This window comes from Sorex fumeus, unplaced genomic scaffold (genome assembly GCF_029834395.1).
Source record: "Sorex fumeus unplaced genomic scaffold, SorFum_2.1 ptg000072l, whole genome shotgun sequence".
Classification (NCBI taxonomy): domain Eukaryota; kingdom Metazoa; phylum Chordata; class Mammalia; order Eulipotyphla; family Soricidae; genus Sorex; species Sorex fumeus.
Genome location: NW_026606129.1, coordinates 3482958 through 3510714, shown reverse-complemented (window position 1 = coordinate 3510714; position 27757 = coordinate 3482958). Strand labels below are relative to the sequence as shown.

The 27757-nt window shown below is 50.3% G+C and overlaps 1 protein-coding gene across 2 annotated transcripts in view; it reads right to left on the bottom strand.

Moving 5' to 3' along the window:
• The window catches only part of LOC130037372 (contactin-4), a 255110-nt gene that overhangs the window by 156276 nt on the left and 71077 nt on the right, over positions 1 to 27757 (bottom strand). For both annotated transcript variants that reach the window (XM_056129211.1, XM_056129213.1), the window contains exon 2: positions 2792 to 2918. In XM_056129211.1, coding sequence (XP_055985186.1) covers positions 2792 to 2918 — 127 coding nt within the window. The remainder of the gene's footprint in view (positions 1 to 2791; positions 2919 to 27757) is intronic.

The window sequence follows — 27757 nt, the reverse complement described above, 5'->3', positions numbered from 1 at the left end:
TCTTTTTGGTCACACCTGGCGATGCTCAGGGGTTATTCCTGACTCTGTACTCAGGAATCACTCCTGGTGGTGCTCGGGGGGCCATAGGGGATGCTGGGAATCAAACCCGGGTCGGCCGCATGCACGGCAAACGCCCTACCCGCTGTGCTATTGCTCCAACCCCTTAGCCATTACATTTAAATAGAAATAAAATAATGCCTGTAAGGCACAGGCAAGTCAGAAAGAACTCAGAGATAGCCAGGATCTCAGAAGCATCTCATGGCCCCGGTCCCCGCTGGGACTCCAACCACCGCCCCTTCACGGCCAGGTGCCGTTTCTCATTTTGGCTTCTCTGCTCCGGGATTTTCTTCCTGCGGCTCCTTCCCGCCTCTCTGGACGTCACTCTCTGGCCTGGACGCTCTGTCTCCCCGTCGGAGCCGCTCCTTACTCACCCCTCCACACCGTGGCTGCTGTGCCTGTGGCCCGGGGTCCCGCTCAGAAGCCACTGTGGTCGTTGGTGTCCTGCTGTCTGTCCCTTGGGCAGGGCTGCATGGGCGTCTGCTTGGACTCAGGGGCTTCTTTCTTTTTCTTTTTGTTTGGGGGCCGCATCTGGCAATGCTCAGGGGTTACTCCTGGCTCTGCACTCAGGAAATGCTCCTGGCAGTGCTTGGGGAACTGTGGGAGGTGCCAAGGTCGGTCTGTGCTTGCCTTGGGCAAGGCGAGTGCCCTCCACACTGCTCTGTCGCTCTGGCTGTCACTCTAGCCCAGCGCCCCCCTCCCTGTTCCTGGGTATTTCACCTTCTCATGGAAGCACCCACCCAAGTCTCTCACTGAGGTGTCGATGCAGTTCCTCTTTGTTTACCTTTTGATTTGTGGACCTTTTTTTTTGTATGTTGGTTACTGATTCCTTGACAGTAATAGCACCTTCCCATGTGCAATCTCTCAACATTTGTCTCATGACCATAATTTCTGAACCTTAACGAAGCCAATTGTTTTGATTTATGATTTTTGCCATCTCTGAGGAATATTTTCTTCCTCCAAATGAGCACATATGCGTGTCTGTTATCCTCTGAGTGATGGGAGCAGTGTTCACTTATCACATGGTCTGGGTTCGAGTCAATCCTTGGTGCCGTGAGCTTGTCACCGGCTGGTTCCTCTGGTCACCTCGGGCTGGCATTTGTGTTGGATGTCAGGGAGTGGCCCAGTTATTTTTTTTTTCCTTTTCTTTTCTTTTTTTTTTTTTTGGTGGGGGAGCACACTGGTCAGTGATCAGGACTTACTCCTGGCTCTGTGCTCAGGGATCACTCCTGGCAGTGTTTAGAGGATCTTAAATGGTTTCAGGGACCAAACTCGGGCATGCAGGGCCAGCTCCCCGCCCACTGAACTGCCTCTCTGTCCCTTTTAGCATTATTAACTGTACGGAAAATGAATCTGCAACACATCATTCTCAGTTTATTTTTATTATTGCCACAGGTTTTAGCTTTTCTCGTGAAAATGCTTCTCGTGTTCTTTTGGTTTCAGGCCATCAGTTTTTATGTGAAAATACCCGTGTTGTTCGCTTTCCTTATCATTTGTTCATGAATCTCAATCTCTGGCAGCCTATTGGGGTCACTTTTATTCTGCTTAAAGGAGGCCTCTCAGAATCTCCTTTCACCGGCGTCTGCGGTGTCAAACCTCCGCGTCTCTGTCTGCCCGAGACAGATTTCATTTGCTCTCCTTCCTACCGAGTGTTCTGCCCCGGCTGACCCGGCAGTTAATCTCTCTGCTCCGTGCAGACCCTCTCCTGCCTCCTGCCCATCCACTGCGGGCACGTCTCCTCGAGGCGGCCTCTCTCCCTCCCGGCACAGTCGTCCCCGTGTGTCTCTGCTCTCTGTCTCTGGCTTCGCTGTCACCATCTGCCGCTAAGCTTTATTTCTACCTGTGGGCTTGGAATTCACAGGCCTCCCGGGATCTTCAGCCCGAGGTGTTTGCTCCCTCGGGGCCACCCTCACTCCCCCTTAAATGTCACCTCTGCCCGCTCCTGCGACGCCTTCCTGAGACCACCCAAAGCCTTCAGGTCCCTCCTGCCCCTCGCTGACCCGTGGCAGCCGCATCTCATCTGCACCTCGTGGTCCTGTGCCTGCAGCCTGGAGGGGTCACCGCTGCTCCCCGTCCTGGGGGACATGAGCTCACGCTCCTGTTGGTGCCACCCAGCCCAGCAGCCACTGAGCTCCATGGGCTCTCGGGGAAAGTGCTCTGCTCCTCTGTACTCGGTCCAGGCTGGTCTCGACCCCGCGCCCAGACCTGGGGTCACCAAGGTGAAATTCACAGTGCCAGGAACAAGCCCCAAGCACCGAGCCCTTCCCCCAGTGAGCTCTGCGTCTGTGTCCCTCCCGCGGTGAGACCTGCCGCCCGTGTCTGGGTTTCCCCTGGGCTCCCGGCCTGCCCACTTCTCCACTCCTGTGCATGTGGGACTTTGCAGTAGTTCACCTAAGAGGGTGTGTTTTTTAAGATGAGGCTGTTCGGAAGAGTCAGCTCAGCGCTGGAGTGACTGTCCGAGAGTCACGGTGCTCGGTTAACAGGAGGCCGGCCCGTGTCTGACCCCTGGCACTTCACACGGTATCTGAGAACCACTGGGATGCTCACCGAGCACAGTGCCAGGAGAAAGCCCTGAGCAGCAATCCGTCCCCCCAGCTAGAAATGGTTGAGGGCCGTGAGCCGGGGCCCAGCCTGCCCGTTCCAGGCTCTCCCAGCTCCCCCCTCAAGCTTCTCCAGGCAGCGGCCTCTGAGCCGCTGGGATTTCAGTGAAAACCGCGGCCCCGCAGCAACGTACCTGACGTGGGGCTGGGGGTCCCCCTTCACCTCACAGCTGAGCTGCACCTTCCGCTCCTCCGAGTCCACCGGGAACATGACTGGGCTGGGCTCGCGGAGAAACACCGGGCCACGCAGCGTGGGGTGGTCTGAAATGGAAGAGAAACATCCACGGCTGCAGAGCTGGACCCGCCGGGCATGGGGGCTCCCGGCTTTGGCCCTGCCGCCCTGCCCTCGCCGGACACGTGAGGAGTGGCCCCGTGGGTCGTGTCACCACCGCTCCCGGTGAGCGAAACCCCACTCACCCGCCCTGCCTCGTCCGGGAGCATGAGGAGGGGACGCGGGGCACGGCCGTCTGCTGGGACCCGCCGAGCTCACAGCCTCCACCCACTGGCCCCGCCTGGCCTGCCCTCACCCCGCGCGGGAGGAGGGGGCCACGCGGGCACTGCCCCGATACTGTCGCTCTCGGCCGCGCTCACAGCCTCTGGCCCCTTCTCTCTGGAGTTTCCCACTCAGGCCATTTCTGAGGGTCCATCCAGCAGCCCCATGTCTGCCCGTGAGGACAGTCCTCAGGATGCCCTTCAGCTGGGCTGGGAAGGCGGTTTGGAAGGTGGTTCGGAGACCACCCGCTGGGCCCAGGCAGCCAGCAGTGAGCAAGGGCCTCACATAGGACACCAAGAACCATCTGGAACTGCAGAGAGTGGATGCTCGGGCCCCTGGCCACCGGCAGAACCACGCAGTATCTAATTCTTAAGGTGCTGCATGGTGGAACCTGGGGTCTCAGCCCACATGTGCAGCCTGACAAGGCCACGTCTTTCCCGGCTCAGTGACCTCATCCACAGGCCCCAAGCACAGACGGGCTTGTGAGACCAAAGAGCTGAGTGTTTCCTGACGCTTCTCTGCAGACCAGAAACTCCACGCCGGCCGCCTCTGGCTTGCCAACAGCAGCCAAGTGCCGTGATGAGCACCGACGGGGCATGGGGCACAGTGAGGGGGGCAGTAGGCGCCTGTGCTTCGGGGGTGACGGCACCCGAGCACAACTCACGTGGGTTCCCGTTCTGAAACCCAGCTCAAGGTCTCTGTGTCCCTAGAAACCTTCCATCCGGACCGTCACCTGCTTCTTTCAACTCCTGACCACCCCGCGGACTCTCGCTAGGGAGGCTTGTTTGTTTTCCATCGAGCGTTTGTAGTGTTCTCTTCCCTGGCTGGGGTCTGCGCTGTTGGAACGAGCTGCGTGACCCCCATTTCTGCGTCCTTGTGTACAGTGGCTTTGACAAGAAGGCCGCGAAAGGACCAGTCCTCGTTGAGAGGCATCTCTCCCCATTTTTAATGTTTTCAAGCAGCTGGCGTGGGGGGTCACTAATGAAGTTCAAGACAGAAGGGCCAATGGCGATGCTATTATTAATGTCACACATTTCCCCCTCCATGGGGTTGTTGTGAGAAGTATGAATTGCAGCTGCTATCCTGTAAAATCTTCCAAGTGAGACTTTTGTGTAAGTCACAGGGTGCCACCGAATCTATTCGGTCAGTGGAAGAAAGAGAACAAAGCTGATTTGGGGATATGCACAAACACGGGGGTGATTTTTAAAAAAACATTTCTCAGCTCAAGATTGAGAAAATCCACATGCTGAGACTGAACAAGACAGAGGAGAAGCCAGGGAGCAGAGTGGCCAGACAACCCAGGGTGGTGACAGGAGAGGAACACCGTGACCTGTGGTGGGGACAGAAAGAACCCACGGGGATCCAGGCCAAATCCCCCTGACCCCACGCTGCACGAACGGGCAGGAGCGGCGTCTACAGTGACAGGCCTGTCCACCACCAGCCGTGTCCAGCTCTCACCCAGCTCAACCACAAAACCCACACTCCAAGGACAGGGAGACGAGACAGTCGGACACTGCCCCAAAGAAGACAGAGGACGGCCAGTAGGAACTGAAACGTGAACAGCGAACCAGGACGAGAATGAGCTCGGGGCTCTCAGCAGCGAGAGGCACCACTGGAGGGGCTGGGCTGAGCTTGTGCCAGTGCATGTCGGGAAAACACTGCCCGTCCACTCTTGCGGGAACGTTGTCTGGTTCATTCTGTGGCGACCCCTCCAAAAAATAGTGATGTACCGCCCACTCAGCCCAGCAATTTCCATCAATGGCGTCTACCCCTCCAACACAGAAACACGAGCTTAGCATGGGACAGGCCCACTGCAGCGCTTAGTACAATGGCCAGGGTAGGGGACAACTCAGTATCCTCCAACTCATGGATGGAGAAAAAAGTTGCAGTATGAAAGCACAGACTGGAGTACTACGCAGCTGTTAGAATAGACAAAGCAGGCAGTTTGCTGCAACGTGGGTGGGACTGGAGGATGTTATGTTCAGTGAAATAAGTCAGAGGAAGAAGCTGATGATGTCAGTGGTCTGTGGAACAGAGACACTAAACAAGGGAAGGGCCATCATCAAGGCGAGCCCTCGGCCTTGACTTACTAAACGGGTCACCAGCAACGTGGGGTGGGGGGCGTGAGGGGAGATGAAGGTCAAGCAGAGATGACAAGCAGGGGGCCGCAGTCACGGGCACGTCCGGTGGGGGTGAGTGACTTACTCTGTCAACGGCATGAACTTCAACACTATGTACCACCTAGACTATGGTAAAAATTGAAACATATCACTGAGATGATAATAATTATTTTTTTAAAACGTGCAAAAGAACCCACCAATATTTTGCACACAGACACGCAAGGAAGCCCACCGGGAAGCCATGAGATATTCCAGCACACTCTCTTCTTAGCCTCAGAGACTTCGAGGAAAGGAAATCGAACACAGGACACAGGATGGAAGTGGGGAGTAAGTACACACAAGTAGGTGCCATGACAGCACGCGTGGTAGGGTTGGAGAGGGCGTGCAATGTATAAGGAGCGTGCCTGGCACACAGCCCACCTGGGCTCCATCCCTGGCTCCCACATGGCCCCAAGCACCATCAGCAATGACTCTTTTTGTTATTGCTGCTCTTTGGGGGTCACACCCGGCGATGCACAGGGATTACTCCTGGCTCTGCACTCAGGAATCACTCCTGGCAGTACTTGGGGGACCATATTAGATGCCGGGGATTGAACCCAGGTCGGCCGCATGCAAGGCAAACGTCCTCCCCGCTGTGCCATGGCTCCAGCGCCCCCGCAGTGATTCCTGAGGGCAGAGCCAGGGGTAACCCCGAGCACTGCCAGGCGGGGCCCCCAAACAAACAAACACAAAGGCATGTGCCTGGAAGTCAGATATCTCAGAATCTAGGCAGATACCTTTCACAATTCCACAACTAGAGTCATTTCCCAAAGATATTTAGGTTCTGGCCAAGGGCTGCTTCGATTCCACCAGGAGGGCTCATGGGAAGGCTTGTCAGGCCCAGTTAGGTGGCAAACACTCCTCATCGCGATCAAAGCTGGGGGATTTTTCTCTGGGAGAAATATTTGTATTGTCACGGTTCCAAAATTATATATATATATATATATATATGTATATATATATATATCAATCATCTCAATTCATTGGTGTTCCCTGATTTGAATTTCATACAGAAATACACAGTCTATTACTAGTAATTCCAAATAAGAATAAAATATAATAATGATTACCCAGGATGCAGCTGAGAGGCAGAGATTAACATCTGTATGGTTTCTTCGTGTATTCGTATCAGATTTAAATAACAAAAAGATTTTTTTTCCCTGTGTATTCGGTGTAAGAATTGCTAATAACGAGGCGTTGCGTTTGCTATAAATAACACATTCCATCTAAAGTTTTTATTTCCTCATGGTTAGCCAGCGTCCCTGCCGGGAAGCCCGCACGAACCCCAGGGGCGGCTTTCTCTCCTCCTCTCAGCCTGCTCACAGCCCCGGCGCTGGGCCGTTCCCCTCCACAGAGGGAGCGAGCTGAGTCAGCGTGGTGGGGGGCAGGCGGCCCCTGCACCATCCCTGAGACGGAAAGGGGGCTCTGTTCCCAACACGGCTGCCTGGTGAGGTGGGGGCCGGGCGGGGTCCCCTGCCCCTGGTCTCTCTCTGCCTTCGGGAAGGTCCAGGTCACCTTGTCCTGGCCAGAAGCTGGCCTGAGACATGGAGGCTGTGTGCTGCCGGCCCCCAAGGCCAGGAGCATCTGGGCAAACCATGGCCCGTGGGGGTGAGGCCCTGCCCTGGTCCGGCCGAGCCGGGGGGCCCCCAGCCCTAATCCTGACAGAGGGGCGCAGCCGCAGAGCCTGGCGCCCGCTGAGGTGGGCACTGGGGACCGTCCTGGGAGGCTGCAGCCCCTGAGACACTGTGGGCAGCAGCCTGCCTCGTCCACACGGGGCCACGAGGTCACACAGGACACGGAATCCCGCACCGTGTCGGCAGGTCCATGCTTGCCCTGGCCTGGTCAGCAGCGGCCATGGCCAGCGGGCACCAGAGGCCCGAGAGCAACCGCAGCAGCGCCGTGGCTGGGGCAGGAGGTGCCGCCCTCCTTCGTGCAATGAGGCCGGAGCTGCGTGGTCCTTGCTGTCTCGGCTCCCCGGAAGTCCCCGTCCCTGAGTTCCCAGCACGGCAGAGATCAGGCGGGACAAAGGCTGCTGTCCATGAATGCAGGGGTGAGAGGCCAGACGGGGGCCCCAGTGCAGGCTGCGGGTGCAGAAGGGATGCGGGGCGGAGGTGGGAGGGGGGCACGCAGGGCTGGCCGAGACGCAGTGGGCCGGGAGGCGGGTCTGACTCAGCTCACACAATCCTCGAGGGCGGCCAGTGGGGCGGACGTGGGGCCGAGGGTGACCAGCAGGGCCTCTGAGAGTCAGCCCCTGGGCCCTCTCCCGGGGGGGTGTGGACGATGCCTGCCCTGCAGCAGGTTCGAGCGGGCACAGACAAAGTGGCATCTGGCTCCATGGAGAAATGACCACGACTCATCGCTGTGCACAGCCACGACCTGGCCAGTGGAGAAACTTCCTGCCTACGCTCTCAGCAGGCCCGCAGCGGGCAGCCCCGACTGGCCACGGCGCTGGGCCTCCTGCCGTGCTTTTCTCTCAGCCGGGAGCTTCTGCAGCGGGTTCCCTGATGACCTGCCGAATTCCGGTACCCGAGCTCAGCATCTTGCTGGGTCTAAACACAGTCGGACACACGAGGGGAGGGAGAGGTGACTGCTGGCCCGTGCTGCCCCTTCAGGCTGCCAGGAAGCCGGGGAGGCTGCGGCATTCTGCCCAGGACATCCTGGGCTCTGGCACCCGGGGCTGGGCGAGGCCACGTGGTGCAACCTGCAGGCCGGCACACTTTTCTTTTGCGGGAAATATGTTTTTTTTTTATCTGTTTCAAACCCAGGGCTGCAACTCTGCTGGGAATGGACAAACATGCAACCCCATGATTTCATTCGGGAAACTAAAAATAGCAACTTTCGTTCCACTGGTAATTGCCGAGAAGCTCCAGGTGCTGCATCTGGAGCTGGTTCAGGCCCTTCGTCCTCCTGGCATGGGGAAGCCACTGCCCCCAGGAGGATGGTGAGACGTAGCCCCCCACGGCCGCAGCGAGACCTGCAGACCAGGCACCTGGCCCCGGCGGTCAGCACCTCCCGCGGCCGTCGAGAGACCCGGCGAGCGGCACCTGGCCTGGCAGAGTGGGATGGCAGCTGACGCAGCAGCAGACAGGACACGGGCGGGAGCCCCCGGCCTGGCCTGCGTCCGCCCGCTCACACCTGCAGGCCCTGGCTGTGTTCCAGGGCACGCAGAGGCAGCAGGCAGGCCAGAAACAGTCGAAGCTCTCTTGCCTTTGTGTGCACAGCCCCGGTGGGCTCCCAAGAACACACTGTGTGTGTGAGTGCGTGTGAATGTGCATGTGTGTACATGTGTGTCTGTGTGACTGTGTGGATAAGCACGTTCGTGTGTGTGTCAGTGTGTCCATGCACATGTGTGCAACGGTGGAAGCGAGGCACAGTCATGTGTACATGTGCATGTGTGCATGTGTGTGTAAGTGTGTCTCCATGGATATGTTTGTTCGTGTGTGGAGACATGCACATCGGCATATGTACACATACACGCACATCTCTGGCCCTTATGATACCGACTTTTTAAAAACAAAGTGAAATGTTTGGCTTGTTAGAAACTCCACAGCAGAAAATTCACAGTAGCAAAGTCTCCTTAGAGTATTTCAGGGTCTTGAACAACAGTAAAAGGGGGAGTAAAAGGTTTAAGGTGAGAAGAGAATAATTAATAGTTTAGGGAGAACTTTCTCTCTTTTCATGGAAAGTAATCAGAAAATATATTCCGGACAACACAACCTCCTGAAACTCCTCAGTGCCCTCCGGAAATCAACAGGAAATTACTGGGGATAATGTTCAAAGCCGAAGCCTGTAATAAGATCAAGTGAAATGCAATGATTTCCATCCTGGAACTACTGTCCTCAGACGAGCAGACCTGGCCAGATCCAAGCCCGGGACCGACGGGCGGCTGAAAGCGTTGGGGCGACGTCCTGTCCTGTGTGGCAGGGGGGCTCTGAGCCAGCAGCCCACGGCAGGAGAGCGCGTCTGCGGGCCGCCACTCCCAGCCTGGAATGAGGCATTTTTACTTTCCTGCGGTAATTACTGCGACGTGTGAAGCACTCAGACAACACAGAGTTCTGTGAGCGAGCAACACAAGGGAAGCTACAGGTTCAGAGGAAATCGTTTAAAAACAAACCCTCTACATATGGTGAAGAAAGCAACGCAAGCCCGTGTGTCCAGCTGGCAGGGCTAGTGGGCACTGTCGGGGGGAAGGACCACAACACCGAATTTCGTCAACCTTTCTGAAGCCCTAAAAATGCCAGGGGCCACGGAATGGGGGAAATTATCTCCCAAAGCCACAGCTGCCGAGGGCCTGTCCACCTGTACAAAGCGCCCAGGGAGGCGCCGGACAGAGGCAGGGCCGCCAGACTCCTGTCCCCCTCCGTGGCTGCCTTGCCCCAGGGACCAGCCCAGGGCCGACTCAGTGCCCCAGATCCAGGCTGCGAGTGAACCAATGGGCCTCAACAAGGTGTGAGCCACCAGGGCCCCACGTGGAACGGAATGGATGAGGTCACACATGGCCGAAGAACAACCAGGTACGGCCATGTCCAAGTCTCCCGAGCCCGGAGGAGGGACCAAGACTTACAAGGGGGCCTCTTGGCGGGAGGAGGAGGCGCATGTGAGGCCTGGGGCACAAGCTGTCAGCACCCCCCGGCCCCCCCACCTGCTTGCACTGTGAGTGCTGGGGCGGCTGTAAGCCCTCCCCCTTTCTCCCCCTCCCCCCCCGCTAAGGAGACTGTGGCACACCCACAGGGGGCATACACGCTTTGGCACCAGTGGGCCTCAGCCACCCCAGTCCTTACCCAGGGCTCAGGACAGGGGTGGCATGGCATGGGGGGGGCTGTACTGGCCCCAGGGGAGGGCAGAGGCCCACATGACGATCACGGAGCTGGTCTTCATCCCTGGACCCTACAGTCCCCAGGCACTACCCGTGTGGTCCTGCTGGTTGGGCAGCAGAGGGGCGTCCGCTGCCTGTCAGGCCCAGACCGGAATGGCAGGCTGAGAACCACCGGGCACCTGTCTGAGAGCCCCCCAATAAAAATCCAGAGTAAATGCCCCTGGGGATCCAATGACCCCAACTCGTGACAACAGTGAAGGCACGTCCTGTCCAGGAGGCCCTGTGGGCATGGGCGCGTGAGGCTGTGGGGCTGAGCAGGGACCCCTGACTCAGGAGGCTGGCCGTGCAGAAAGGAGCAACCAGGGCAGGAGGAGACCAGGGAGGCCAGGAGGGCTGGACCGGAGGGACATGCAGTTATGCCCTTTCTGCAGGCGGCGCGGGGTGGGGGGGGGGATTTGGCCACCAAGCCCGCTTCCTGCCTCCTGCAAGCAGGCTGAGTCCATGGCCCTGACTGGACACCTCATCCCCCCTGCCAACAACCCAACCGTCCCTCTACATGTGACGTGTTCAGGAGACAGGCTTGTCAAGGGAGCAGGGAGGGCTCCACAAAACTGGCCCAATTTGAAAATCTGCCCAGTCACAGGCAAATGCCCAGATCACCGGGACGCTGAGCAGAAAGTCCCCGGTGAAACAAAAACCTTTGTGGCACTGCTCGTGTTTCACAATCCCCCGAGCCGAGCTCACAGAACGGGGGTTCTAACTGTGTCCTCACAGCTCCTCTTCCGGTGGTACGGAGCATGCAGGGGCGCCCCTTTGAGAACAATGGCAGGACTCCAGCCAAAGGCTGTGCCGAAAGGGTCCCCCTCCCTCCTGGGTAGCCGGCATCACCGAGCAGACAGGCGGGCAGTGGCAGCAGCCGAGGCTGCCCAGGGACAGCCCTGGTGCTGTGGGCTCAGCAGGAGGCCAGGGTGGAGCCAGCCGGGAGCCCCTCAGCCTCCTTCCGCTTTCAGAGTGAGAATCCAGCAACAACCACAGCCTGGAGTGTTCTACACACCCCATGGAAGACACTCTGCAATGATTCCGTGCAGAACCTCAAGCAAAGGGTCAGAGTGGACGCATCAGTTGACACACAGAAAACACTTAGTCGCCAAGAGTTGTTTTCATGGCAGGACCCACCTGCAGTGTGAGCAGCCATTCGCTGCAGAGAGCCTGTGGGCACAGGGACACGGCAGAGAGGCAGAACACTGTCCCCACCAAGGCTCGCAGCCCCAAGAGGAGGCTTGGCGGTTTGGGGGAAAGTCAGAACACTCTGCTGGAAGGACTCACTCACCCTGTGCAGAGACGGGTAATGACATTTTTTCCCCCCCAGAAGCACAGAATACATTGAGTGAATTAAAACAGAAAAGGAGATATGGGAGAGCAAGCACCAATGGCAGAGAAAAGAACGGGCACTAAAAAAGACTCCCAGGAAACAGATGGACTGTGATCAAACATATCATCACATTGTCAGAGCCTTCCCAAAGCCCTCACGGATATAAAACACAAACTGAATGCAGAGATACGAGAGCTCGGGGAAACAGCAGGTGAGCTCAGAAGGGGACGGAGAGAAAAGCATGAGGTGGGGGGAATACATTAAAGTCATCAGGGACACGGAAACCCGACAAAGGAGACAAAGCCAAGGGAAGAGAGTGCAACGCAGCCTACCAAGAAGCACTCGGTAATAGAGATAGAATTTGAAGCGTGAGAACATGAAATAGAAATGAATTTGCATGGAAACATGAAAATTTCAGCAAGGAAAGGATGTTTCAAGCATTATGAAAAAAAAGAAATGCTGCATTCTTCACATACAATTTCGGAGAGAGAAATTCATCAATGAAAGAAAATAAAGTGATGAGAGAAAGCACTGCATCTCAGAAACGGCTAGAACAATGAACACAATTATCATTCCTGGGAGATAGAAAAAAATGCCTGTAAGCATTTAAGTAAATCAAATGGCAAGAAAGACGATGCAGCCACCTTGAGCTCTAAACAAAGAAGACTTCAGGAGTGCACAAGAAACAACTTGCACGTGCGTTAGAGAAAAAAAAGGTGCAATCACTGGATTTTATACCCAATCAGCCATCCACTGATTATCTTCTAGTAACTGCAAAACATTCCTGAATGCACAAGTTAGTCTTTAAAGCCTTGTGTGTAGTTATCTTAGAGCCCAGCAGAGGCAAAAGACAGATGGGCTGAGAATACCCAAGGAGAGCTGGAGGAGAGACACCTCAGGGTCACATGTGACCAAGGTGCACAGAGGGACAAACATCACAGTCTGACAGTACAATCATACAATCACCCAAGTACACAAGGCAGGGAAAAGCAAAGTGGAGGGAAGTGTATGAGGGTGGATTTCTCATCTCATTTGATATCTTTAGAGGCCAGAGATAGTACAGTGGGTAGAGCGCTTGCCTTTCATGCAACTGACCAGGAACTGATCCCCATGTATTCCCCTGACCCCTTCCAGGAGTGATCCCTGAGGGCAGAGCCGGAAGTAAGCCCTGAGCACAGCCAGGTAAGGACCAAAACCCAAAATCAACACACAAAACGGATACCTTTAACCCCAGTGAATATGAAGTGTAAAGAAGAGTGATCTGCAAAATCTACACACGCTGCAACAAGACACCAAAGGGGGCCAGAGAAGGTGCTGAGAAGTCTGAGTGTGATATTTCTACTGTGGTCAACGGGGGAATTAGGCACTTCATGAGGAAATGAATGAATATATTGCATTGCACTGCCACCATAAATGTTATTATTAGAACCTAGGGTAAAAGTTGCTCCTTCACTGAAAGAAATATAACTCCCTGTGGGGATATGGCTCAAAGGGCTGCTGTGACGTATGCTTTGCATGTGGAACCCTTGGATCGAATTCCTGGTGACTAAAGTGTCTGCTCACCTCCAACGGCTAGGGTGACCCCTGAGCACTGAGACACCAGCAGACCACGAGGCGACACCCCACAAAAAGATATACACTTATCATAAATACCACAATTTTGTCCAAAATTATGTTGATATAATTTTAGAAACAATAAAAGTAGGAACCATATCAAAATCTGATAATGAAACCAAACAACTGCTTTATAAATAAATAAGAACTATTAAAGAGAATTTTAGTTTGAATCAGAAAACAATTTCCCACTAATCCTAAATAGCAGCATTACAACTGGTCAAAATTAAACGAGAGATACACAGATATTCAACTTACACAAATCTAGAGGGCTGGGGATCACCAATTTTGAATAAAACTAAGCAAAGTCTAATAAAACTAAGGAACAATCTTTACCCAATAAAGGATCTGATTTACAGTGAGGATATTATTACTTAGCAGCAAATTAACATATGTGCAAAATATAGCATAGCTGTCATATCTAGACAGTCAGTATTCCAGAGGACATGAAGGAAAGGTGTCACACTGTTGAGTCAAGGAAAATGACTAAGTACATGACTACTAAATAAGTTCTAAGCAATATGTCCTTGATATAAATGTAACATATGATTAGGGTTAATTAGTCTATAGAATATGCCAATCACCTATCTACCCATCTGACAGGTGCCCAACATAGAGAAAAATGTGTGTGTGTGTGTGTGTGTGTGTGTGTGTGTGTGTGTGTGTTTGATAGGCCCAAAGAACAGTCACACCCAGTAGCCACATTGGACATACTCAGTAAATAAATTTACAAATAAACAAACCTATTGAAACAAGTTAAAGGACTTTAACAAGTTATGGCACCCACTCGGGATAAAATTTCTCAACAAAATGGGAATTAAAGTAACTTTCCTTAATACGGTCAAAGCCGTTTGCCACACGCCCACAGCAAACATGATTATCATGGGGGGAAAACTAAAGGCCAAATGCAAGACACGGTTGCCCACTTTTACCATTTCTATTCAATACAGCACTGAAAGCACTTGCCATAGCCATTAGTCAAGAAAAAGATACCAAGGGCATCCAGATAGGAAAGGAAGAAGTCAAGCTCTCATTATTTGCAGATGACATAATACTATACTTAGAAAACCCTAAAGACCCTTCACAAAAGCTCCTAGAAACGATAGATTTGTATCATAAAGTGGTAGGCTACAAAACTAGCATACATAATCCATCACTTTTCTACACTTTCCTACATGCAAATCATAACTATGTCTAAGAAAATCAAGTACCTAGGAATCCGTTTAACTAAAGAGGTGAAGGTCCTAAACAAAGTGAAATACAAAACGCTAGTTGAAGAAATAAAAGAGGACGCAAAGAAATAGAAACGCATCTCTGCTCCTGGTTTGGGAGGGCCGACATTGTCGAAATGGCGATATTCCCCAAAGCACTGCACAGATTCAGTTCAGTCGCTATAGGATGCCTCTGACATTTTACAAAGAACTAGATTAAACATTCCTGAAATGCATACGTAACTATAAACCACTCCCACACTTTGGATAGTCAAAGCAACACTTGGGAAAAAGAAGATGGGAGGCACCACTTTCCCCAGATTCACTCTGTACTACAAAGTGCGAGTACCAAAGACAGTGTGGTACTAGAATAAAGACAAGACCCTCAGATCAATGGAATTTAACTGAAACCCCAGAGACAGACCCTCAGGTACATGGGTCAGTTGATCTTCAGTAAAGGAAAGCCTCTTCAAGTGCTGCTGGGGAAACAGGTCAGCCACACGCAAAAAATGAACTCAGACCTCTTTTAACACCTTTCACAAAAGTCAGGTTAAAATGGGTTAACTAATGAGATCTAGGGCTGGAGCGATAGCACAGTGGTAGGGCGTTCGCCTTACAAGCGGCCAACATGGCCGCCCTGAGTTCGATTCCTCCGCCCCTCTCGGAGAGCCCGGCAAGCTACCGAGAGTATTCGATATGCCAGACACAGTAACAACAAAGTCTCCAATGGAGACGTTACTGGGCCCGCTCGAGCAAATCGACGATCAACGGGAGGGCCTTTACCTTTACCTTTAATGAGATCTGAATCCGCAAGGTACATAAAGGAAAACATAGACAGAATTCTCCACAACACTAAAGCCAGAGACTTTTTTTTTTCTTTTTGGGTCATACCCGGTGATGCACACGGGTCACTCCTGGCTCTGCACTCAGGAATTCCTCCTGGTGGTGCTGGGGGGACCATATGGGACACTGAGAATTGAACCTGGGTTGGCCTTGAGCAAGGTAAAAGCCCTACCCACTGTGCTATCGCTCCAGCCCCGCCAGAGGAATATTTAAGAAAGAAACGCCACTGACCAAGCAAGCGAGAGCAAAGATAAATGTGACCGTATTAAACTAAGAAGCTTCTGCACCTCAACGGTAACTATGAAAAGGATATAAAGACAGTCCACAGACTGGGAAAAATTATTGACCCACCGCTCATCTGATAAAGAGTTAATATCTAACATATATAAAGCACTGGAAGTATTTCACTAGAAAAATATCCTACCCCATAAAGAAATGGCACAAGAGATGAACAGAAAGTGCCTCAAAGAAGGTATAAAAATGCCCAAAAGGTATAGAAAAAAGAAGCTCTTTATCACTAAATCATCAGGGAAAGGCAAGTCCAAGCAACAATGAGATATCCCCTCCCACCAGAAAGACTGGCACTCATCACAAAGAACAGCAACAGCTAGTGGTGGTGATTGTGGAGGGGGAAGGTATCCTTATCCAGGCGGTGGTAGTGTCGACTGGTCCAGCTTCTGGAGAAAACAATATGGACATTCCTCAAAAAATTAAGAATAGAGCTTCCATGGGCCCAGCAATTTCACCCTGGAATTATACCCTAGGGGCCCACAAACAATGCAGAAAAGCCATCTGCACTCCCGTGTTCACTGTAATCACGTTAGCTAAAATCTGGAAACAGCACATGTGTCTAAGAACAGACGACTGGATAAAGAAGCTATGGCACATTTTCAGTGTAATTGAAGCCTCTAAGGAGTTAAATGTCCCATGCTATATCGAAAGGAAACAACAGTCCAAAAGAACACAATAAGAGAGAGTCACAAAGAAGCCAAGACTTTGAGAGCATCTAAAGGTAGTATTTGTCTCCAGTATGTGCAATTAGAAGATGATTAGGAAAGTATTAATGTCCAACAATCAGCCTGGAGGAACTCCCCTAATGAAGGTCATTATCAGATCAGAGAGACACTGGCCCAAGAAACGCAGAAGAACCAGACACAGGCTCACAAATTCTACAAGCTCTGAAGGGTTCCAGCACCATGTGTCAGTTCTCCAGCTAAAAAAAGCTTCCAAATTCTTTTAATCCTGAGAAAATACGCGAAATCCAACCAAGGAGCTCTGACTGTCTCTCCCACACCACAATACCATCACAGTGCCGAATGAACTCTGGTGCCATGAGACAAACAGACAGATGAATAAGACGCGGAGCTTCCTAATTTCCAGGTTAACACTCAGCTGGTGTTAAAATAATTTCATAATTCATGCACCCGCAGGGAACACTGGCTTTGACCCTATTCAGGGGAAACTGCTTTTGGGTGGCTCAAGTTTTACACATGACACGTATAAAGCACTAAAACCCAGACGACTGTCAGCATTTATGAGTGAACAGTGGTGTGAAACGACAATTATCTTACATTGAATTTCCTGTCAGCAAGCCAGCACTCTGAGTCAATCCCTCTGAAATCAATGCTTAGGAGACACCCAGAAAATATTCAGCTGAATTTGAGGCTCAAAACTACGCCTTTTAAAGGAAGTGCAATTTGAAAATCACCTGTGCTCAGTGAGGGGCCTTACAATTATTTTCTGTTTTCTTGCTGCGGAGGGCAGACTTTACCTGGCTGTCCAGACACACAAGGAACAACGCAGTGGCTCGGCACTGCAGCCGTTCTCCTCAGGAAGGAAGGGTTTTTCACGGCTAAAGAACAGAAACGAAGCCCCTCCCCGCTCTGACACAGAAGCAGAGTTGGGGACCTCAGGTGCTGTGCCATCGGAGCTCACCCCTAGGTCAGGGGTTGGTTCCACCTGACGTCATTCTGTCCTCCAAACCCCAAATCACACGGAGGTTAGTGCCTCCATGTGAGAAATTACGCCGTTCATCCCTTTCATCGTGGGGGACTTCTCTTTTCCGCAAACACAACACAGCTTTCAATCTCAATGAACTCCACTCAGTAACTCGCTGACAATTGCCAGGGCCTGCTCAAATAGCACTGCACGTTAAGAAAAATAACCAGAAGAGCACACGTAATATTAGTAACTGTCTAGGATAAACAATGCAACAGATCTGTTCTCAAGTAACTGGGAAGCTATATTGCTTCATTATCACTCAGAAAATGCCAGGGAACTGAGGAGCTCAGTTGAGATGCAGTTGCAGAGAGGGACAGAAGCCAGGCAAGTCCCCAAGGCATCAGAATGCTCGAGACCCGTCAATGGGGACTTTGAATCAGCTCTCACACCACTGGCAACAGAGATTAGGCAAGCACTTGCCAGAGAAATTAAACAATTATTATATGAGAAATTCAACCAACTCAAAGAGCAATTTCAGAAAATGAGAGATTCCATACAAATGGAAATGAAGAAGCGAAAGAACACACTCACAGTCATAGTAAGAGACTCACGGGGGCGGGGGGGGGATGGAAATCATACAGATGAACTTGAAGACAAGATACAGGCCAACACGGATAAAATAGTCAAAAGGAAAAGAGAAACAAAAGAATGAAAGAAAATGTGAGGCGCTGAGAGAACAAAGACAGGAAGAATAATCTCTGATTTACAGGAATACCAAGGGCGAGGGAAAGGGAAGGGGGAAGAAAGAGTCGTCGGGGGAGAGAGAGACCAGCCGGGAACTTTCTGGTCTCTGGAGGAGGCGGCTGCCCAGATTCAAGAGGCTGAAAGAGCACGAGGTGAACAGACCATGACGAAACAGCAACGCCAAGTGGCACGACATATTCCAATTACTGAATGAAAGAAATGTTCAACCGAGAGTCCAGTACCAGGCAAAGCTCTCGTTTACATGGTGGGGAGGGAAAACACTTCGTCAGGCAAACAAGAGCTGGCGACATTTGTGATAACCAAACGGGCCCTGAATGAGCTACTGAAAGGCCACTTGTAGAAGCCAAGTAGCCAATTGTAGAAGCAACAACCCCACACAATAGATTTGCAACACAGCCCTATGTATCAATAATATCTCTGGCTGTCAATTGACTAAACCCTCCCATCAAAGGGACAGAGTGGTGGGCTGGATCAGGAAACACAATCTAACCACTGGCTGCTTACAGGAAACATCTAGAATCACAAGATAGGCACAGGTTCAGTAGAAGGAAGGAAAACAGTTATAGGCGTCAATGGAAAACAAAGCAAGCAAACAAACAAGGCTTGGCCAGCCATACTGACATCAGACCAAATGGCATTCAGTCTGAAGAAAGTGATTAGAGGCAGGAATGGTCTCCCCTTAGTGGCTTAGGGAATAACGGATCAAGGAGTACTGATTTTAATGAGCACATCTGCACCAAACGTGGATCAGCAAAGTTTATAAGGCTTTTCTTACAAACCTAAAGAAACATACACCAACGGGGGACTTGAGCACGCCACTGTGCCCACTAGATAAACTAGACAGAATGTCAGTAGAGACATAAGCCACTAAATGAAGAACAAGAAAGGTTGGGGCTAGTGGATATCTGCAGGCTCTTACATACTAAAAAAGCTTAATCCACATTCTTCTCTCGTGCACATGGGACATTCTCCAGGACAGATCATATGTGAAGGAATAAGATAAACCTATATAAATTCACAAACATAAAAATCATGCCTATCAGACCACAATGCCACAGAGATAGAAAGTAATTATGAAAAGAAGATGACAGATGAGATGAGAAGCAATGGGGGCAGGCAAGGGGATTAAGGTACGAGAATAGTGTTAAGGAACGATAGAGCCAAATACCCCAATCTCACAGTCAACGACACTAAAATAATGAGATCCAAACTTTAACAACCAGACTTAGGAAGGTACCTGTCAAGAGGGCAGGCTGGAGAGAGAAAGAGAGAAGAGAGAGAGAGAGAGAGAGAGAGAGAGAGAGAGAGAGAGAGAGAGAGAGAGAGAGTTTGTGTGGTATGGGAGGGAACCTGGGAACATTGGTTGAGAGAGGTTGAGAGTGGTGTGGAATAGTGCTGCAATACTGTATACATAAAACTCTTTATAAAAACTTTGTAAATCACTGTATTTTAATTAAAAACGAAGACAGGGAGAAACTCTCAAGACTGAAGAACAAAGAGGAAGTCAAGGAAGACATAAAAATCTTGAGATTGACGATAGTAAAGAAACAAGTTTCAGGATCCAAGGTGGGACACAGCAAAAGCAGTCCTTAGGGGGAAACTCATAGCAGTACAGGCCTGTGTAAGGAAAGGAGAAAAAGATAAAATCAACAACCTGTATGCACATATCACACATCGGGAGGACCAACAACAAGTGAATCTAGAGGCCAGCAGAAGGAAGGAAACAATAAAAAACTTAGCAGAAATCAATGACCCTAGAAACCAAGAAAGCAATAAAAAATATCAATAAAACCAGAAGCTGGTTCTTCAAAAGAATAAACAAGACAGGCAAACCTTTGGCTGGGCTCACAAGGGAAAAAGAGAAAGGACTCAGATAAATAGAATCAGAAACAAAGGGGGAGAAATTACAACTGAAACTTCAGAAATACAAGGCATCCTAAGATCTTACTACGAACATCTCCATTCAGTTAACTTGGAGACTCTAGAAGAGACGGACAGATTCTTAGAAACATGCAACGTCCCAAAACTGAACAAAGAGGAAAGAGAAAACCTGAGCAGGCAAATCATAAACAAGGGGGTTGAAGAGGTAAATAAGAATCTCCCCAAAACCGCAGTCCTGGTCTGGATGGGTTTACTGGTGAGTTCTAACAAATCTTCAACGTAAACTTATTGCCACTGATCCTTCATCTCTTTCAAAGTATCAAAGAAATAGGAATTCTTTCTAACACCTCTTACGAAGCAAACATGACACTGGTACCCAAAGCAGGCAGAGACATTTCTAAAAAAGAAAATTTCAGATCAATCTCCCTGATGAACATAAATGCAAAAATCTTCAACAAAATCTTAGCAAACCAAATCCAACAGCATATCAAAAAAATATCAATCACCACAACCAAGTAGGATTTATCTTATGGATGCAAGCCTGGTTTAATACACACAAATCAATGAACATAGGTAAAGGTAAAGGTAAAGGCCCTCCCGTTGATCATCGATTTGCTCGAGCGGGCCCAGTAACGTCTCCATTGGAGACTTTGTTGTTACTGTGTCTGGCATATCGAATACTCTCGGTAGCTTGCCGGGCTCTCCGAGAGGGGCGGAGGAATCGAACTCGGGTCGGCCATAATGTACCACAATTCTAAAAGTAAAGATAAAAATCATATGATTTTATCAATTGATGCAGAGAAAACTTTTGACAAGATCCAACACTCATTTATGATAAAACTCTCTATAAAATCAGAGTGGATGAGCTATCCTCAAGATAGTTATGACTACATATAACAGGCTTACAGCAAATATTATTCTTAATGGTAAAAAACTGAAAGAATTCCCACTGAAATCAGGTACTAAACAAGAATGTCCACTGTCTCCACTCTTACTCAGTACTATATGAGAACTCCTAAGAAGAGCAATAAGGCAAGGTAAGGAAATCAACATGGAAAAAAGGTCAAATTAGCTCTATTGTACATGACACGATATGATACATCACTTGACTTGATCACTTGACTTCCCGTTAATTGTCAATTTGTTCGAGCGGGCGCCAGTAGCGTCTCCATTTGTCCCTGTCGCCGGCTAGTGTAGCCCAATGGCGTTTGTTTGCTCTAGGAACATGAAGAGCCTCAAACCGATCGTTCATGATCTTGACAAAGAAGTCTGACCATCTGGTAGGTGGGCGGCCACGCGGTCTTTTGACATCCCGTGGGATCCAGTTGGTTACAGCTCTAGTCCAGCGGTCGTCTTTAAATCTCATTACGTGACCAGCCCATCAGATTTTTGACACCTTGGCAAAAGAGACAGTGTCCCTGATTCTTGATCCTTGATATGATACATAGAAGACCCAAAAGGGTCTACAAAAAACTTCTTGAAACAATGAAACAATAAAGCAAAGTGGCTGACAATAAATTCAACACACTGAAGTCTGTTGCATTCGTATATTCAAATAATGAACCAAAGGAGAAAGAAATCAAAGACTCTGTTCCATTCAAGAGTGTCCAAGAACACTAGTACACAGGAATCAACATAACAAAAGAGCTGAAAGCCCTGTGACATGGGGAAAATTTCAAAACACTTAAGAAAGAAATAGAATAAGACCCTTGAAATGAAAAACACTCCATGGCCTTGGATGGAGAGAACCAATATTGTCAAAATGACCATCCTACCTAAAGCATCATACAGATTCAATGAAATCCTTGTCCAAATTCAGATGACATTATGAAAGGACTTAGAGCTGTCCATAACCAAGTTCATATGGAATCATAAAAGACAAAATAGCCAAACCATACTGAAAAATAAGAAACTGGGAGTTTCCTAATTTGAAACTATATTACAAAGTCATAGTGATCAGAATAGATGGTATGGAATAAGACGGACTCTCTGACCAATAGATCCGAATATAGCATCTAAGACAACTCTCTCATGTAAGTAAAGTAAGTAAGTAAAGGCCCTCCCGTTGATCGTCGATTTGCTCGAGCGGGCCCAGTAACGTCTCCATTGGCGACTTTGTTGTTACTGTGTCTGGCATATCGAATACTCTCAGTAGCTTGCCGGGCTCTCCGAGAGGGGTGGAGGAATCGAACTCAGGTCGGCCATGTTGGCTGCGTGCAAGGCAAACGCCCTACCCGCTGTGCTATCGCTCCAGTATGTCCAGCTAACATTTGACAAGGGAGCTGAGAGCATAAAACAAGCAAAGACAACCTCTTCAGCAAATGGTACTGGCAAAACTGAATAACCAAGTGCAAAATATTAAAACTGGATCCGTATCTCACACCTTACACCCAAGTCAATTTAAAGTGGGTAGAAGGCCTTGAAAGCAATCCAGAATCTATAAAATATTGAGCGAAATATATGCAGAATGTTCCAACATCTGAACCTCAAAGCTGTTTTCAATGAAACAATACCACTGGCAAAGGCAGCAGAATAAAAAACAAACGGGGCAACATCAAATTAAAGAGTTTCTGCATGGCAAAAGAAACACGGGCTAAAACTAAAAAACAGCTAACTGAAAGGGAGAGAGTGTTTGTGGTAACCACAACAGATAATGGGCTGATATCCAGGATATGTAAAGTACTTGCAATGATTGACAACAACAAAAAAGATCTAAAACTCCATCCAGAAAGGGGAGAGGAAATGAACAGAAACTTCTCTGAGGAAGACCAACAGATGGCCAACAAGTATACAGAAAAGTGCTCATCATCACTCATTATCAGGGAAGTCTGGGTTGAAACAACAATGAGATATTATCTCACAATCAATCACAACCATCCTGTTATTCGTAGATTGCCTTGAGCAGGTCCCAGTAATGTCTCCTTCGTCCTAGCCCTGGGACTTTTTAAAAAAGTGCCATATTCAAGGCTCTTTCAGAGTTAGGAGAATGAGACCCTTCATTGTTACTGGTATTTGGCATATTCAGTACGCCACGGGGAGTTTGCCAGACTCTGCCGTGTGGGCAGGTTACATTCGGTAGCCTGCCAGTTTGTCCAAAGTAGGAATGAGATGATAAGATGTCACTTCCAGGAGCTGGGTTTTATAGTCTCTGAGTCTTGGCTGTTGATGGGATTACATGGCGCCAGGGGGCCAGTTGGTGGGTGTGACCCCCGCCTACTGGAATTTGGAGGATCTGGGTGGAAGATGCTCGACTCCAATCCGAGTAGGCTTGGAGGTCTCGGCCCCGGAACCCGCGTGGCTTTCTTCCTCTGCCAGTACATACATGTGTGCGGAGAGTGGTCTCAGCATGGTGGTGGCTGGTTCTGGAGGTTATTAACTCACACCAGAGAGAATGGTGCATAAGAAAAATAACAGAGACAGTTTGTACTGGCAAGGATGTGGTGAAAAGGGGCTCATTCCCTGCTGGTGGGGTGTGGTCATAGGGTGCGAACCCTATGGAAAACAGTATGTTTCAGTTCTCACTAAACTATAATTGAGCTGCCAAAGAGCCCAGCAATTCCAGTTTGGGGCATTTACCCCAGGACAGAAGAACATTCATTCAAAAGGACACACACACCCCGTTATGCATCGTGGCACTCAGTCCTGTAGCTAAGATTTGGAACCAACATAAATGTCTGACGATAGATCAGTGGGTCATGAAGATGTGATACATATACACCGTGGAATACCACGCAGTAGTAAAGGATAATGAAATCATGCACTTTGCCGCAACATGGATGGAATGGGAAGATATCACATTAAATGAAATAAGCCAGAAGAAGAATAAACACAGGATGATCTCACTTATATGTAATGTTTAGAGAGACTGGATGAGGAATGCAATGCCTAGATCACCCTTGGCCCCAGAGTTTAGGAAGGAGAAGGAACGCCAATGAGTGGAGGGCAGGGGGAGAAAGGGTGTAGGATGGCATTGCTTTGTCCTTTCTCCCTTGCCACAAGGAGCTTAGGTTTATCAGGTTACACCCATCACAGTGCTCTGAGTCACTCCCATTCCTTCATTTATCTGTAACCACTTCTCTCTGCTCTCCTCCCCAACCAGTTAATCCTCTCCTCCCCAACCAGTTAATCAGCTTTTTTTTTTTCCTTTTTGGGTCACACCCGGCAATGCTCAGGGGTTATTCCTGGCTCATGCACTCAGGAATTACTCCTGGCCGTGCTTGGGGGACTATATGGGATGCTAGGAATCGAACCCAGGTAGGGCCATGTGCAAGGCAAATGCCCTGCCCACTGTGCTATCACTCCAGCCCCCCCAGTTAATCAGCTTTCCCCCCCAATCAGAATCTGTTAATTTGTAAGATCAGATCTTTCTAGGATACTGAAATTGTATTGTAAGTTAATATTGCCTTTCTCCTCTCCTTACGTCTTTTGAATAGTTTACTTTAAAGCAATGCCCTTTTTGTATAGATACAGGAAGACCATTAATATTTTGCTCTGTAACTTAGGATTTAATTGGCTCTGAATATTATTCACTCCCAGGCATCTGCTTAAGCCTCAGTCGCCCTTGGTTCCTAACACCCGAAAAGCAGGGTCCCAACAAGGGACTGAATGGACCCAGGGCAAGCTGTGAGCTACCCTGGCATCAAAATGGGCCAGGCCAAAGTGCCGTGATTCTTAACTATAAGGTAAGAGTTTGATCATAGACAAATGCTGTCATGATCCAAAAGCAACGATGAGACTAGGACCCTGCTAGGGATAGAAAAGACTATTTGGCCTGAGTACTGTAGTCTGAGATTGAGATGGCCCTAGGAGAGCAATTCTGTAAGCTTATAGTATTTCTTACTGTGTGCATACAAAATGATTTATATTATGTATGCTTATATGTTTGTTGGACAAGGAGAGGAGAAACACACCCAGGGGATTCCACTCTAGGGTGGGTCGTCCTGCTGAGAGAGTATCTGTCCTAGAAGCGGCTTTCCCCGAGGGAAAGAATTCTACTCCTATTGATTGTGACCACACCTATGTGTAATTGTTACCCCAACAATGCTTATGTATATGCACTGTGTAATTGTTATGTACAATGCTATGTGTAATTGTTACCCCAACAACCCTCATGCTTTGGGATTTAACTAGACTGCAAGAGTGGGCTGGGGATCAGAATCCAGACTCCAGAGCAAGAGGAGAAAGGGAATCGGGATCAGTATCCAGATTCCAGAGTCAGAAGGAGGATGAAGGGGGATCGAGAAGGAGAATGAAGTAGCATGGGGGAGGCAGAGAGGAGGGACAGGAATGAATGGAGAGAGGATTGGAATAAACTACAACTAAGACCAGCCAGCCTGGCCCTCGTTCCTTCCTTCACCTGCCCATCGCCATCGACCTCCCCGGGGTGGGGGAAGCGGGGTGAGACTACCGAAGGTGGGCGGCGGGAGAGATAGACCACCACTGCCTTCTTTTTTGAGTATATACAAAGGGGCAGATGAGAAGCCACAAGGAACAAGGGGCAGTGTCCGTCTGTGGAGTTAAGGAATGGTAGAGCTAAATACAAAAATATAAAAAACTATAAAAACCAGCTCCCGGAACCGCGTGGCTGCATTTGCGGCCATGCGACATCTTATTATGGCATCTTATTATCTCATTCCTACTTTGGACAAACTGGCAGGCTACCGAATGTAACCTGCCTACATGGTAGAGTCTGGCAAACTCCCCGTGGCGTACCAAATATGCCAAATGCCAGTAACAATGATGGGTCTCATTCTCCTAAAGAGCCTTGAATATAGCACTTTCTTAAAAATCTCAGGGCTAGGATGAAGGAGACGTTACTGGGTCCTGCTCGAGGCAATCGACGAATAACAGGACGGTCATGATTCGTGATTCGTGAAATACCCAAACTACAGTCAGCAACACTGAAATGATGAAGCCCGGGCTTAAAAAATAAAAAAGATGCCCGTGGGGACGGCAGGCTGGGGAGGGGTGGGGGTGGGAGCTGGAACTGGGAATACTGGTGGGGGAAGGTGACGTGATGGTGGGACGGATGACGGAACAGTCCGCTGAAACCCAGCCATGAAAGACTTGGTAGATCATGGTGCTTCACAAAACAAAATTTGAGAAGAAACAAAAAGAACAGAAATGAAGGAGGGCGGCGGTGTGTCATACCTGCAGCTAGATCTTGCCTCTTCCAGCCGTGAGGAAGAAAGGCTGAGACCCGCTGACCCCTGGGGCAGAGGGCGGGAGGACGGGGCCCAGAGCCAGGGGCACGGAGGAGCTTCTCTGGGGCGTACTTTGCAGAATCGGTCATCAGGCATTTTCCTTTGTAACAAACGCTGTGAATGTATTCATCAGAGGTAGAAATGGCCTCAATTAGATAAAAGAAATGGAGCATTTAATTAATTTGTGACAAACCCACGGGTGGCCTGAAAAATAAAATCATCTCTAAAATGAGCGGGAGGCAGACCACCAGGAGGGACGCTCTCCCCATATTAAACAGGGTCGCGGCTGACACCTTTCAACGCCCGTCTTTTATCCGTCTGGGAACAAAAAATAATCATTTCCTTTGTGGAGACAGGAAGCCAGGGAACAGGTCACGAGCTCGGGGACTGCTCAGGGAAAGGGGGACTGGGGGGTCTCACCGCGAACAGGTGATGCAGAGCCCCTGCCGCGTCTCTCCGGCTCGAACCCATGCTGCTTAGACGCAGCCGCCTCCTGCAGCCCACCTTGGTGGTGGGGGGCGGCTCTGGGTGCAGGTGAGACATTGAGCCCCCATGCCACACCCCTCCCCACGGTGCACACATGGGCCCAGACCTCGCTCCTGATGCACTTAGGCCCCGGGACCCCCACACCTCACCAGCTCACAAGGGTCCTCCTGGCCCAGGGGACTCAGCCAGAGGCGGGTGTTGGGCTCTGGGGGCTGTAGTTCTGGGGTTTGGGTGAGACCCCCTTGGTAGGACAGTCACCACAGAGCTCTGGACCTCCCAGCGGGGCTTGCCCCCCACCAGGCAGACCCCCGGGAGTCCAGCCCGCTGAGCTGCAGGTGCCCGAAGTGCTAGCTGGGATGTGGGCAGGGTCTGCGAGGCCCCACGCTGTGTGTCCAGGTCCCAGTGGGGCCCTGGCTGGGCGCTTGCCAGTCCCCAAGGGGCCACTGCAGATGCGCCCCTGACCCCCCACGCAGGGACAGCGGTCAGTGCCCCGAGCAAGCCCGCCACCATTCTGGCGACTTTTCTGCCTGTGGGAGTGTGTAGGATGACGATTCCACTGCTCGAGTGCGCCCTTCTCAGACAGGAAGCATCTCTGGCCAGTGTTTTCCTTCTCAATTACAGTCACCGAGATTCAGAGCACGTGATGCAACCACAATTCCTCGAGAGCTGCTTCTCCCGCTGTGAGTCACCGGACGCTCCTTAACAGCACGGGGACCCTCCACAGCTTTGCAGCACGCAAGGATGCGACAATCTGGACCGTCAGCTGGTCTGCTCTGCTCTGGGACAGGTTACAGGCTCTGTTTCAAGCACCTGAAGAGTTCGAGCAGGTCTGACAGGGAAGTCAATGTCCAGTCCGGTCCTGGGGCAGGTGGAACACGTCCGTCCCGGCCCTAGGGCAGGTGAGACGTGTTTGTCCCACTCCTGCCTCTCACTGGCCGGCAGAACCTCCCAGCGAGTGAAGTGACCACGTCCTCACTGTCATGTCCTGCTCTCCAGGTTTTGTTCATAACTCAGGTACAAATATTCAGGCACATTAAATCCAGATTTATAAAATTCAATCCAGTCTCAACTTACGAAAGAGACTCAGATAGTATTTTAAAAATGAACATGGCAACAAAACAGCCTCATTTCTTTCCCGACGCTGCAGTTTCTAAGGTTGGTCAGCTGCAGTGGGGCGGGGCCCGCACCTGGGGGATCCAGCTCAACCGTCCCTGGGAGATCCAGCTCAACCGTCTTCGAGGGTCCAAAGAGAAACGCTGGACGCGTTAGGTAGGGCACGCGTTCCCCCTCCTAGGTCAGCACAAATGGCACTGTAG